Here is a 13,239-nt window from a genome sequence, read left to right as displayed (position 1 = left end):
CTAAAATTAAAATTACCATTGAGCTAAACAAAAGAGCATCTGGAAGTTGAGGTTGGTGGTCAGTTTGTGTAAATGTAAACCAACTTTTTTTCCACTTTTGATGTCATTTCTAGTGAGTAATTAGTATTTTAATAATAAAATATTCACTTATCAGTAAAGTTCTCTAAGTTTTATTGTAGCTCATTAAACTGCCTCATAAGTATGTCTGAAATCATTGCCTGAGTGTTGCCTGATAAGACAGCAAGGGTACAAGTCTAAGCTCTTTGGCACAGCCTTAGTCAAAAGCAGTGTTCAATTTCGTCAACAATCTTTTTTCACTGACAAAACGAGACGATAACTTAATAAAAACCAGTGTTGGATGACAAAAACTATGATGAAAATCTACAGTCATTTTCGTCAATGAACAAAAATGTTTGGGAGGGACGATTGGGGAAGAGATCCTGTGTAAAAGATGCGCACATTTGAGTTGTAACAGCGGGATTTTGGTTACACAATAAACTGTATTTAATTTCAATCCCATTTAATTCATAGTCAGGAAGAAAGACTGTGAACTGTATTTGACACATATTATTTAATAAAATATCAGAGTTATAATAGTTCACTAAAACCATTAAAACATGTTCATTACTTGAAATAAAAATGTAAACAAAAAAAAAACGTATTTGAAGCTTTAGCTTAACCTGATATAGTAACTAAAACAGAAATACAACATTATAAAAACTATATAGATGTTTAAAAAAAAGTGTTTTGAACTCTTTCGTGTATTTTTGCGCTTAAACGTTCAAAAACACTATGTTAAAAAATGTCAGTTTTGACATGTATTCAGTAACAGTCGGTTATGTAATGCTTACATGCTCAATTAATGCATTACAATTAAACTAAACTCATTAGATTTTGATTGACTATAACTAGACCAAAACAACTGACTAAAATATGACTAAAACTAAATCAAAATTTGCTGTCAAAATGAACACTGGTCAAAAGTTCTGCTACTTCAGTACCAAGTTGTCACCAACATCAGTCTTCCTTCAGTACCTTTAGGATATTCAGCTGTTGTGTGAACTAAAGGTTTCTATTTTCAATGTGTTTTTTGCAGTGTTGAGCATTACATCCCATTTTGAGTGTGTGAACTCAATGGCCAATCAAAGGTGGTTAAGTTATTCAGAATAAGCACACACTGCAAAGTTCCCTTTCGAAAGGGAACTCGCGCTGCGTCAGCTGACGCTACGGGGAACGCCTTCAGCGTGACAGGTGTCTGAAATCGCTATCAAATCACAATCCTACTGACCGTCGGCAGCTGGTGATGTCATCACCGTGCGACCAGGAAGTATAAAAAGGCACCGTGCCAACATGACAACATCCTTTCGTCTTCAGGGACTGTTTTGTCTGGTTCGCTAGAAAGTCAGAGTGAAGTGCACACGCAAAGTGAAGAGAGCGTACAGGAAGTGCGCTGATCCGTGTCCCAGGTTTCTCACGCCTGGGGACACGCACACCCTTTGTGTGCTCTGCCTGGGGGAAGAGCACGCGCGGGAGGTTCTCGAGGGGGCTTCCTGCGCAAACTGCGAGCGTTTTTCCGACTGAGGACGCTCCGCTCTCGCTTGGCCTTCTTCTCGAGGGAAGAAGAGCCAGCATTTGGGAGCGGTCCCGCTCATGCCGAGGCTGAGCGGCGCCGTTTGTCCTGGGGCTCCCAGATGGATCTGGCTCATCGTCTGGGGAACACAGTGCTCACGGACGATCAGCCAGGTCGCTAGAGCAGGCGGACGGAGGAGGAGTCGGATGGAGACTCCTCCTCTTCGTCAGCCCGTGCTTTTCCAGTCGATCAGAGGATGGCGGTGGATGAGGAGGAAAATAAGGCTGAGTCCAAATCCTCCCAGCCATCCTGCCCGTGTATGGGGAGCTGCTGGATGTGAAGCTCCAGCCCTGCCATCGAAACCAGTTAAAGACGACTTCACGTCTTAATGGCAGGGCATACACATCGGCGGGTCAGGCGGCGGCGGCGGCCTGGCACACAATGGCTGTGTTGCTGGCTTATCAAGCTGGCCTGCTGATACCCCTTTTCCACCAGAATTAACCCGGTGCTAGTTCAGAGCCAGTGCTTTGGCAGTTCTAAGTTGGTTCGATTGACAAGCCTTCTAAGAACCAGTTTGCCTTTCCACATGGTAGAGAGCCAGCACAGAGCCAGGTCTTATGTCACTGTATACGTCACATCTTACCCAGCAACGCTAGCGCGGCAGCGCCAAACACAAACACCATCGACAATGGCGGACTTTGCGTTGCTATTGATGTTCATGGCTTTGCGGACCTACATCGGCATCCACACACGGCGGATCCAGCGTGTTCGTGCTGCTCGCCGTAGTTTGTACAGACGGAGATTACAAGCGAGAGTAACGGTATGTACATAATATTTATTTTTAACAATAAGTTGTCAACTTTAGCCTCTGCATGTTGCTAACGTTACCCTCCTAGCATCAACTTTGCTGATAAACGATCACATTGCAGTTAAATAAAAATGTATTAAGCATTGATGTGACAACTCTACTAGAAGTAGAATTTACCTAAGTAAAAGTATGTCTATAAGCAAAAAACACAAGTGCTGGCTGTTGCTAATTTCCATTACTTTATATACTGTTGTGGTAACTTAGTTCAATCAACAGCATCTACTATTAAAATTGTCCATATTTAGATTTATAAATGATTTTCACTTAACAAGAAGGGTATGAAAATAAGTAACTTATTTTTAAAAATACTGTATGAACCTGAAAAGACTGAAAAATACAAAATTGAATATTTTTTGGTCATACATAAAGTAGCGCTGCTTATTAAGTGGTACTTGTATATAGATTAATTAATAAACATGTCATGGCTACATCTTTATAGTATTTCTACTGCACTGTATACTTGATAGAAAATATACATATACAGAAAATATACCCCCTATTGCCAATGAATGACTTTTTTTATTTTTTTTTATCTTTACAGGCAATCTTACAGGTGAAGGCAAGGCGGAGGTCACCTGTAATGTGGGCATACCCACGATCCGACCACTGGTGGGACACAATTGTTCCGGATCTCACTCCGGTACAATTCATGCAGAATTTCCGTGTGTCCCCAGAAACATTTCAGTACATCTGCAGTCGGGTCAAGCATGTCATGGGGAGAAGGAACACAAACTACCGTATGTGTGTCCCAATACAAAAGCGTGTTGCAATTGCACTCTGGAAATTGGCCACGGGTGGTGAATACAGGACAATCAGCCATCTTTTTGGGGTAGGCCTCAGCACTGTGTTTAATTGTGTTCAGGAATTCTGCAACACAGTCATCACAGTGCTGCTTCCCATCCACTTGAGATTTCCTGATGCTGACAAGTTGTTGGAAATGGCCACTTTCTTTAATAATCGTTGGAGAGTTCCACAGTGTGTCGGTGCAATTGATGGCAGCCACATTCCAATAATTGCACCAGAGGACTATCCACGAGACTATTTCAATCGCAAAGGCTGGCATTCTATTGTTCTGCAAGCAGTTGTGGATGGCAAAGGTCTTTTCTGGGATGTTTGTGTTGGCTATCCAGGGAGTGTGCATGACGCCAGAGTGCTACGACAGTCACATTTGTGGGAGGTCCTAAGTGACGGGGAATTACTGGGCAAAAACAAAGTGACTATCTCTGGCTGCGATGTTGGACATTACCTGATAGGAGATCCAGCATACCCCATGCAAAATTGGCTCATGAAGCCGTTTTCCGACACTGGCAGACTGACCCCTGAACAACACACCTACAATTACAGACTGAGCAGTGCACGGTCAGTTGTGGAGATGTCTTTTGGGAGATTAAAAGGACGGTGGAGGTGCCTCCTAAAAAGAAATGACTGCAAGCTGGAGCTGAGCAAGAGGATGGCACTGACCTGCTGTGTGCTCCATAACATTTGTGAGGAACATGGTGACAATTTCACTGAAGAGCACCCAGACAGGACCGTAAACATCCAGCCTCCCGTTCAGACATTGCCTGAGCATGCCAACCCAGAAGGAGGTGACATCAGAGCTGCATTGATGATGCATTTTAACGGAGGGAACGAGTGACTCTTTTAATACACCAATGCCATATATTTTTGTAACACTGCCGTTTGTGATCAAGGACATCTGGACTGTCATAAATTGTATTATATTCTCTATTGATTTAAAAAACTGAACCAGACATTTGTATTAATAAACATGTTTATTTAAACAAAAACAACCAATAGAAATCTTTATAAAAACTTTGCAAAATGTAAAGTGCAGTACAAGAAATAATTTAAATAAAAATTGTACATAAAAAGAAACAACCCAAAAGACTGGTGATTTATTTGCAATTATTTTTTTTGCGCTTGTGCCTCCATTATGGCCACCATGCGCCCCATGAGTCCAAGCAAAGAATGTGTGTCCGCTCTCATGTCCTGCCGCAAGGCATCGTCCATTTCTTTGCTGTGCTGCAAGAACCTTTCATCTGCCCTTTCCAAATATTGCACCAGGTCTGACGTACTGTCTCTCTTCCTTTTTCCTGTGTAAAACAATAATGGCAGATCATCAGTGTGTTGTCATAGCATTGCAAAAAAACTTTTCTGCAGGGAAATGCACATATGCATTGCTACATGATTAAATATGTGTGACAGAATATAATACTATGATAACTACAGCCATACATCACTATCACTTTATCTTTTGCTTATGACTATATTCTAAATTTAAACTTCAGATTTCTTCTAGACTTTTGCTTAGTTTTAGGTATTTTGATCAAATGTAATGTTACAAAAAGCACTTTGCTTTGATTTTAAGTTGAATGAAGAAAAAATGTAAACATTATTTCAGTACATAGTAATATACATATAATATATATATATATATATATATATATATATATATATAATATATATATATATATATATATATATATATATATATATATATATATATATATATATATACATACATACATACATACATATATATCGATGTTTGCATATTGTATGATGTGGCTATTTGCACAGAAAGTCTTACTTCGTTCAGCAGATGAATCTCCAGAGCTGCTACACGACGGCGTGGGAGAGCTGCACCCCAGCGGTGGCGGTAACACAACGTTGTCGTCACCGTCGTTAATGGCAGACAATTCTATAAACAAAAACATGACGACAGTGGTTTAACAACAGATTTTCGTCCAGTAACTGTTACACTTTATACACTGTTCTGTGATAGTCACAGATGCTACAATCCTAGCTAGCAATCCTATGCTACAATCCTAGCTACCAACATTGCCAACACTGATGTAAGAAATTATTAGTAACGTTACCTCGCAAAAAACAACACACAACTGACTGGGAACAAGTAAAAGAATATAAAAACAGAACTTACCAGGATCAGTGCAACTTTGCAGCAGCGAATTATCCACCGTTGACTCGAGCATTATCGTTGCCGAGTTCAGTGCCCCAGTCACCTGGCATGCCGGTCTATCGCCGAGGACAGAGTCGAGAACGTCGAAATGTGGGTTTCGACGTGGGCGACCATTGCCGCTTCGACCGAGATCCTTTTTTTGGTCCCTGTAGTCCTTCTTTAATTTTTTAAGTTTGTTGCTTATCTGTTCGACGTTCCGGTCGAACCCCACTGTAGCCATCTCACGCTGAATCTGCTGTAACACAGGCTTTGTCCGTGAAGCCCCGTCTAATTTACTCTGGACTTCTGCAGAGGACCAGAGTGCAAGAAAGCAGCTCGTTTCCTCCTCGGACCACTGTTGTTTCTGCTTAAGCGCGTCCATCGTGTATAACCGTGTTTAACGTTAGCTGCTAATTCAAAAATGGCGGGCAAAAGTTTGTGTTCGTCTTGTTGGTCGCGGTAACGCCGCCCCCAGCCGCTGACGTAAGCAGTTCTTACTTCTAGCCCAGCAATGTTTTGGTGCTACTTAAGAACCACTTTTCCTGGCTCGGAGGTGGTGCTTTGGCTGTGGAAACAGAAAGAACCGATTTGAAACTAGGCTCTGGCTCCGATTTAGCACCAGCACTGCCTTGGTGGAAAAGGGGTATGAGGGACCTCGATCGGGGGGAGGGCCTACCCCCTGATGCGATGGCTGAGTGGCTAAACTTGGTGGGCATCGGGGTGAAAGAAAAGGCTTTTCTCCTCGATGCCCCGGTCTCGCCCTCTGGGCTTTTCGGCACCTCCGTCGAGGCGGTGGTGGGAAAGTTCAGAGAGGCGGGGGCGCGCTCAGCGGCGTATAGAACGTGTATTCCGCTGAGGTCTGGGGCGGCGCCCAGGCAGAAGGGTGTCCCTGGCCCATCAAGATCCGAGGATCATTAAAAAAAAAAAAAAAAAAAAAAAATGGGCCAATGCAGTAGCGTGGCCTCTCGTGCGCCCCTCCGTGGAGGAGTAGGACGTGGAAGACGCGGGACACCCGCAACAGGAGGAGGGACATCGGGGAGAAGAACCGCTTCCAGCGCCCAAAGCGAGGTGGTGAGTCTCCGCCCCTGAGGGCGCGGAAGTGATGTTGTGTCCCCTCCTTTGTTGTTCTGTTGTTTTTCTTTTTTCTCCCCGGGCGCGCTTTACACCAGGCCGCGCGGGCTGATGATGAGCGGAGGTGAGACTCTGACGAAAGCCTGCCAGGCCGGTGTGTGCTCTGCCCGCACACAGTGCATCGTCTCTGGGAAAAGCGGGATTTCGCGGCCGCCTCCTCGGCCTTACATGTGAGAATAAAGCGCCCCACCCTCAGGTTAGTGCGCCGAAGCATGCATGTTACATGAAGCGATGAGGCACTGAAGACAGCGGGTGAGTCCCCTTTTAGGGCAAACATTCTTCTTCAATGCCGTATGTTTGGACTCTATGCTTCCCTGAGGGATATTTTGTCTACAAAAGATGAAGAAAAGTGTAACAGTTGGAGAAGTGGGCCTGTAGTTCCCCAGTAAAGGTGGCTAGAACGATGTTTGTATAAACACAGTGTGTTTATGTAGGCTTATGTTTAATAGTGTAGCAACAGTAGTTTGTAAGGCTGTTTTCTCTTCTGGATATGTGTAATATGAGCAGTTGAGGCCACCGCACATGCCGCGGGCATGCAGCGGCGATATAAACTGACGTATGTTCTCCTGGCGAACTTTTTTAGCTGTAGCCACCTCTGGGTAGCGGTGGCACCTCTGCTAGTGAAATACCTAGATGAATTTGTGAGGTTAGGCTAGCGCATGAACTGCAGTAAGGTCTGTCCCAGTCCTTTTTAGGGCCGTTGTTGTGGGATTATCAGACCGATGCTAGTGCATCAAGTTGGCCTAGGCTGTTGATGGGATGACGGTGGCGTCTCGCGGTGGCATATCGCCCTGGCAGTTGCCCCGGGCTCCTGTCGGTATTCCCGCAGGAGCTTTGTATCCCTACCCGGCCTCCCCGCAGTAGGGTCGTCCGGCCAATGCCCACCCCCCCTTCTGCATTTGGGGGTTGTTATTAATGCAAAAAGGTGTATAGCAGAATGAATCGCGACTCAGCCAGTGGTCGTGGGGACGGGGTAGGCGTCTCTTCGCGGTGCGCAGTTAGACTGGTTTTGCTAGCCCCGCCCCCCAGAGCTAGTGCGGCCGCCACTTCTGGGCGGCCCCCCGGCTTGGTTCAGGAAATGGCCGGTTGTGTGTGTTCAATATCTTTCACTTTTTGCTCTGTGTCTTCTGCTTCACCTTTTAGGCTCGGGTCGAGCTGTACTTCGCAACCATCTGAAAGCATCGGTTGGTAGGATGCTCCCCTGGAGTCGAAACACTGTCACGGCTGACGCCCTTGCGCGGACGGCGGACCGCTGGACGACCAGACGGCCGCCCTGGAGGCAGGTGGCGTAAGTTGTACTCCCCTCGCTTTAGAGGGTTCAAGGCGTTTTATGCTGAGTGCACTGCTGTGGGCATTGTGTTTTAGGTCCACGCTGGTAGGCGCTGCCTGAGAGACTGCGCCGTTGCAGAAGGCTGCTATGGGCCGCTGGGGCGGACCGACTATAGAAGGCGGGCTGGCGGGAGATGCCAGCCGAGGCAGTCTGGGCAGTTAACTCTGGGTCAGGTGGTAGGCCTCAGTAGGCCTCCCTGCGGGTGAGTTCCGACATCGTGGCCCATGTGTGCGGGGAGGGTTCTCCCCAACGATGTCGGCTGCAGCAGAAACCTCGTCATAAGTAGGCCCCTAACGGCCTCCCTGGGGATGAGTCCCCAGGTAGTGACTGGATACCCAGTCCTCATCAGCCAGCAGACAGCCACTGTCAGCCCGACTTTAAGGGCTCGCTGAGTTTCAGCACGCCTCACATGGCGTCCCCTGAGGGGGTGACTTAGGGTTCCGACCATTGGTTGACAGGATCTAGGCCACTTTAGGCCTCCTGTAGGGTGAGCCCCGGTTCCCAGGTCTTGCGACAGTGTGCGTGGGTGCTAGCCAGGCGGCTAGCATAGTCTGCTATCAGGGACGGGCCGCTTCAGGCCGTCCTATGGTCGTTTCCCGGCCCTGCGGGGTTTCCGGTGGGATTTGCCATCGGATAAGCACCGTATGTCACCAATCTAATAGGGAACTGCCATTCGGCAATAGGCCTCTCCAGGCCGCCCTAAAAGGACCGGACTGTACGTGGCATCAGACAGGCCTCCCTGGAGGCAAGCCCCGGGAACACAATAGCTCCCGACAGTTTGCACGTTGGCTGGCAGGAAGTAGGCCGCTCTAGGCCGGCTGAGGGTGAGCCCCCGAGCTGGGACGCTCGGTAGGCCAGTGTATTATGCTGTCAGGTCTCTTCGGGCCTTTTTGGGAGGGGATTCCCGGACCAGGTCTCGGTGACAAGCTAGCCATTAGCATAGGTGGCTTCTGGTGTTATAGCCTCATGAGCCTGAGGAACCAGTAAAGCCACCTTCCTGCGGCTCTTAACAGCTAGCACTAACGGTGCCAGGTAGAGGCGCCTCCTGGCCTCCCTGGAGGGGAAATGGTTCCCCTAAGCGGGAACGTAGAACTGGCTTTGGGCTGACAGCTAGCGGCTGCCTGCCGTTGGGTCCCGGCCTGGGCCGGTATAACTCAGTGGCGGGCTCGTGCCCTAGCACAACGAGACTCCGTTTCTGCTGCGCAGTCCCTTCAGGACAGGGAACTGGCTAGCCTACAGCATGGTTTACCTACCAAGCTGGCTTAAGAGCTCCCCTCATTGAGGGTCGTCTGCGAGCTTACGGCCGCTTGAGTCTGATCAGACGGGCAGGCCCCCCTCGGGGCCTCCCGGGTAGATCAGTCCATAGGCCTTTTTAGGCCTCCTGAGCACCCCTGTAATAAATGTGCTCAGTAGATCCTAGGATCGAGCAGAAGAGACTCCCCTCAATGGCAAGGGTAAGAAGCACTAAGCTGAGTACTGCTCTCCAGGATTCCCGTCTCCGAGTTCCGGTCTGAGGAGGACATTGCCACTTTGCAGTCCCTCAGTCTGGATGCTCATAAGTAGAGCGATGTCCGGAGGCTCTGTTTTAACAGACAGGGTTGGCCAAGCTGGGGTGTCCCACAGAAGTGATGCCAGGTGAGGCCTCCCTGGTGGCATTCGGTGAAGGGTTTTCCCGAATTAGTGACGGCTGGTGGCGCCCTCGGGTCCCCTAGCCACATTCCCTTAAGGGACTCCTTCCTTCGAAAGTAGTAGGTCCCAGGCCCTCGAGCAAGCCGAGAGTAGGAAACCTCAGTTAAAACTTGTTTAGGTTCTCTCTTAGGCATATAGCTTGGGCTATGACCGTAGGGAATGATGTCACTGGCAGCCTGTGTGGCTAGAGGGGGAGTGGTTCAGACTTTCCGCGAACACTCGTCCAGGCAGTTTTCACTGCCAGTAAGGGGCGTGCACTCCCCTCAGCATGGCGGCGTGGGTATATCGTTCCCCGTAGCGTCAGCTGACGCAGCGCGAGTTCCCTTTCGAAAGGGAACGTCCCCGGTTACGTATGTAACCTTAGTTCCCTGAGAACAGGGAACGAGACGCTGCGTCACATGGCCATGCTTCAAGGTGTGCCTGCCCACAGTCCCTTCAGACGAAGCGGATGTTGTCATGTCGGCACGGTGCCTTTTTATACTTCCTGGTCGCACGGTGATGACATCACCAGCTGCCGACGGTCAGTAGGATTGTGATTTGATAGCGATTTCAGACACCTGTCACGCTGAAGGCGTTCCCCGTAGCGTCAGCTGACGCAGCGTCTCGTTCCCTGTTTTCAGGGAACTAAGGTTACATACGTAACCGGGGACGTTTTGGGTGTGACAGCCAACCAGTGTTGGGCAGTAGCGACGCTGCTAGCTTAACTACATTTTTCAGTAGCGTGCTGGTAGCGTCGCTGTTTTCTCAATCCAATAGCTTTTCAGTAGCGAAGCTCTTTTGTTGATCAAGTAGTGCGGTAGCGCTATTTTGTAAAAATTTTTACAATGTTTTGAGAACGTTATGCATATGATTTGTAACATTTATGAAATTATTGAAAACACAATCTGTTTAGGACAATTACAAAGGGTTCAGATTGTACCCTTAATTGTTTTTTCAGAGCAGTCATCTGAGTTTGGAGAAGTACGGTGTGTCAAATCGACAAAGATAAACTGTAAAATGCAGGAATGAATCTGAATTTGCAATGTTTGACACGGTGATAAGCATAGCAATGGAGAGGACCAAAACATTTTTTATGTCAAAATAGATCTGTGCATTAAGTCTTGCAGAATAAGTGCAAACAAACCTGCCACTTGTTGTGTAACCGGTTACATGCTACATGTACATTTCATTTTTATAACAAAAGTAGTCCCAAAAGGGATGTCTGTTCTAGGAAAATTGACATCATCTTGTGTCAATTGTTTTATTTGAGATAATAACGCAGTTGTAGTAATGTTCGTGGATGGAAGGAAGAGGACAAGGGGGTCGGCGTGACTGCTGACGACTTTTATTTTCAAACTCACACTCTGTCGTGTCACTTCTCAGAACTCTCAGATAATCTTTAACTTCCGGGTTACGGTCCTCCGGCTTCCGGTAATGCTCAGTCTCTGGGGGTGCGTCAGCAGTCGCTCTCTCTCTCCCCTGCTTCCGTTTCTCCTGGCGTTTTATCCTCTCTCCACGGCCATTACTGAAACGAGATAAAGGTGTTATCAATCTGCGTCCAACCCACTCACTTACCGCTCGTCCCGAGGCTCTCTCTCCCGCTGCAGACCTCGCTGAACCACGCCCCCCTTTCCAGATACCCCCACCCCGCCCGACTCAGGCCGGGGAGCTGTCCAATTGCACACTTCTTCGGATTGGCCGTGAGCCCCGCTCCCCTCAGCGATCTCAGGACCGCTTGACATGCTGCATATGCCGCTGCCAATCATTACTGTAGATCACAATATCATCTAGTTAGGCAGCAGCATATGTCGCATGGGGACATAGAATCCTGTCCATGAGACGCTGAAAGGTAGCGGGAGCCCCGAACAAACCGAATGGAAGTGTGACAAATTGGTGCAATCCAAACGGCCTGGTGAAAGCTGTCTTTTCTTTGGACAATGGAGATAAGGGGATCTGCCAATAGCCCTTTGTTAAGTCCAATGTCGAATAAAAGCGAGCCGTGCCCAGCCGATCAAGCAACTCGTCAACCCGCAGCATTGGATACGCGTCGAATTTCGACACAGCATTCACCTTGCGATAATCCACGCAGAACCGGACCGAGCCGTTGGTTTTAGGGACCAAAACTATCGGGCTCGCCCAGTCACTACTGGATTCCTCTATTACCCCCATGTCGAGCATCGCACCTAATTCGTCCTGAACCACCTTTTTCTTGTGTTCAGGTAAGCAATACAGCTGGCTGCGAACTACCACGCCCGGCTCGGTCTCAATATGGTGCTGAATCAGATTAGTACGACCCGGTAGGGGCGAGAACACGTCAGCAAACTCGGCCTGTAATTTTGACAAATCAGTGAGTTGGGACGGCGAGAGGTGATCCCTTGGGAGGAGGAAGCAGACCAAGAATTGCCTTGTAGATAAAAATGTACCAATGATTAAGTCTACGGGTGGACAATGCAGACCAACCAACCTGATCATACAAAGAACAGTGATGAGTAAGTGCTCTAAAGTTTGTGATAAACCTAAGAGCTCCATGATAAACAGTATCCAACAGTTTCAAGCTTGTGATGGAAGCATTCATGTATATAACACCGCCATAGTCCAGCACTGACAAGAAAGTGGCAGCAACAAGCCTCCTTTTTGCCTCAAAGGAAAAACATGACTTGTTTCTAAAATAAAAACCCAATTTCAGCTTTAGTTTTATTACCAACTGTTGAATGTGAGGTTTAAAAGAGAGTGAATCATCAATTAGGATACCAAGATACTTGAATTTAGTGACAGACTCAATCTCGGAGCCCTGAGTAGTAGTGATGGGTAGAAGGTTCCGTGTCTTTGATTTTTCATTTGAGAACAACATAGGTTTTGTTTTGTCGTTATTCAAAACAAGTTTTAAATCCAACAAGGTATGTTGTACAGCATCAAAAGCAAGTTGAAGCTGACAAAGAGCTTGGGTTGGAGTTGATGCAGAGCAGTATATCACAGTATCATCGGCATAGAAATGAAAATTTGGTTGCGTTGGAGACATTTTGATCAAGATTTTGATATATAAAATAAATAGAAGTGGTCCCAGCACTGACCCCTGGGGCACACCCTTGGATATACTAAAGCCCCTTTCACACTGCACGTCGGACCCGCAATATTCCCGGAGCATTGCCGGGTCGCCTTCTGTGTGAAAGCAACCACGTCCGGGGATTGATTACCGAATTCGACCCGGGTCGGGGACCTAGTAATATTGCGGTATTCAACCCGGGACGAGCGCTGTGTGAACAAAAGCCGAAACTAATGCCGCAACGTGTGCGTAGTTATCGTGCGACTCCTAGAGCTTGTTTTTTCAATAATACAACCCTGCAGTGCCAGAAGAGCTCGTCTGTGTTTTAAACGCAGAGAGTGTTCGTATACAAAAGAAACTAAAATTAAACAAGCAGAAATGAGCGCAAACTGGACACAAGTCGAGACCACGGAGCTCCTTACTATCCGCGCTGAAGCTGAGATCGCTCGCCGATATACGTCACATCCGGATGTCACGTGTCAACTCGATCCGGGACCGTTACGGGTTGTGTGTGAAAGCGCATATATTATGGTATTTCGCTGGCAGTGTGAATGGACCAAATCTAGCGGCCCGGGAACAAATGCCGGGTCGCATTATCCGTGTATTTGCCGGAATCGCAGTGTGAAAGGGGCTTAAGAGGGCTGGAGGTTGGACCATCTACCTGTACACA

At 47.5% G+C, this 13,239-nt stretch overlaps 2 protein-coding genes across 3 annotated transcripts; one reads left to right on the top strand and one right to left on the bottom strand.

Moving 5' to 3' along the window:
• Positions 1–2,070: 2,070 nt before the first annotated feature.
• On the top strand, positions 2,071–4,074 carry LOC137071689 (uncharacterized). The gene is made up of 2 exons (XM_067439878.1): positions 2,071–2,390; positions 2,980–4,074. The coding sequence occupies exons 1-2, from the start codon at positions 2,157–2,159 to the stop codon at positions 4,072–4,074; spliced, it is 1,329 nt and encodes a 442-aa protein (XP_067295979.1). The 5' UTR covers positions 2,071–2,156.
• Positions 4,075–4,343: 269 nt separating this feature from the next.
• On the bottom strand, positions 4,344–6,038 carry LOC137071690 (uncharacterized). 2 transcript variants are annotated; one of them, XM_067439879.1, is made up of 3 exons: positions 5,380–6,038; positions 5,029–5,139; positions 4,344–4,531 (listed from the first exon to the last, which is right to left on the bottom strand). In XM_067439879.1, exons 1-3 carry the CDS (start codon positions 5,777–5,779, stop codon positions 4,344–4,346), a joined length of 699 nt encoding a protein of 232 aa, XP_067295980.1. In that variant the 5' UTR covers positions 5,780–6,038. The 2 variants fall into 2 exon arrangements, 1 of the variants encoding a protein (XP_067295980.1); XR_010904467.1 differs by having other exon boundaries at positions 4,393–4,531; positions 5,318–6,038.
• Positions 6,039–13,239: the final 7,201 nt, after the last annotated feature.

This window comes from Pseudorasbora parva, chromosome 3 (genome assembly GCF_024679245.1).
Source record: "Pseudorasbora parva isolate DD20220531a chromosome 3, ASM2467924v1, whole genome shotgun sequence".
Taxonomy (NCBI): domain Eukaryota; kingdom Metazoa; phylum Chordata; class Actinopteri; order Cypriniformes; family Gobionidae; genus Pseudorasbora; species Pseudorasbora parva.
Note: the sequence above shows the minus strand (reverse complement) of the source record. Positions and strands in the feature narration are given on the sequence as shown.

What these genes read in the sequence shown, in the direction of transcription:
- LOC137071689 (XM_067439878.1), top strand. Translation starts at nt 2,157, where the DNA reads ATGGTAGAGAGCCAGCACAGAGCCAGGTCTTATGTCACTGTATACGTC. An exon ending in GATTACAAGCGAGAGTAACG is followed by an intron (nt 2,391 to 2,979) that starts GTATGTACATAA and finishes TTATCTTTACAG; the next exon opens with GCAATCTTACAGGTGAAGGC.
- LOC137071690 (XM_067439879.1), bottom strand. Translation starts at nt 5,779, where the DNA reads ATGGACGCGCTTAAGCAGAAACAACAGTGGTCCGAGGAGGAAACGAGC. An exon ending in GCAAAGTTGCACTGATCCTG is followed by an intron (nt 5,140 to 5,379) that starts GTAAGTTCTGTT and finishes TTTTGTTTATAG; the next exon opens with AATTGTCTGCCATTAACGAC. An exon ending in AGATTCATCTGCTGAACGAA is followed by an intron (nt 4,532 to 5,028) that starts GTAAGACTTTCT and finishes TGTTTTACACAG; the next exon opens with GAAAAAGGAAGAGAGACAGT.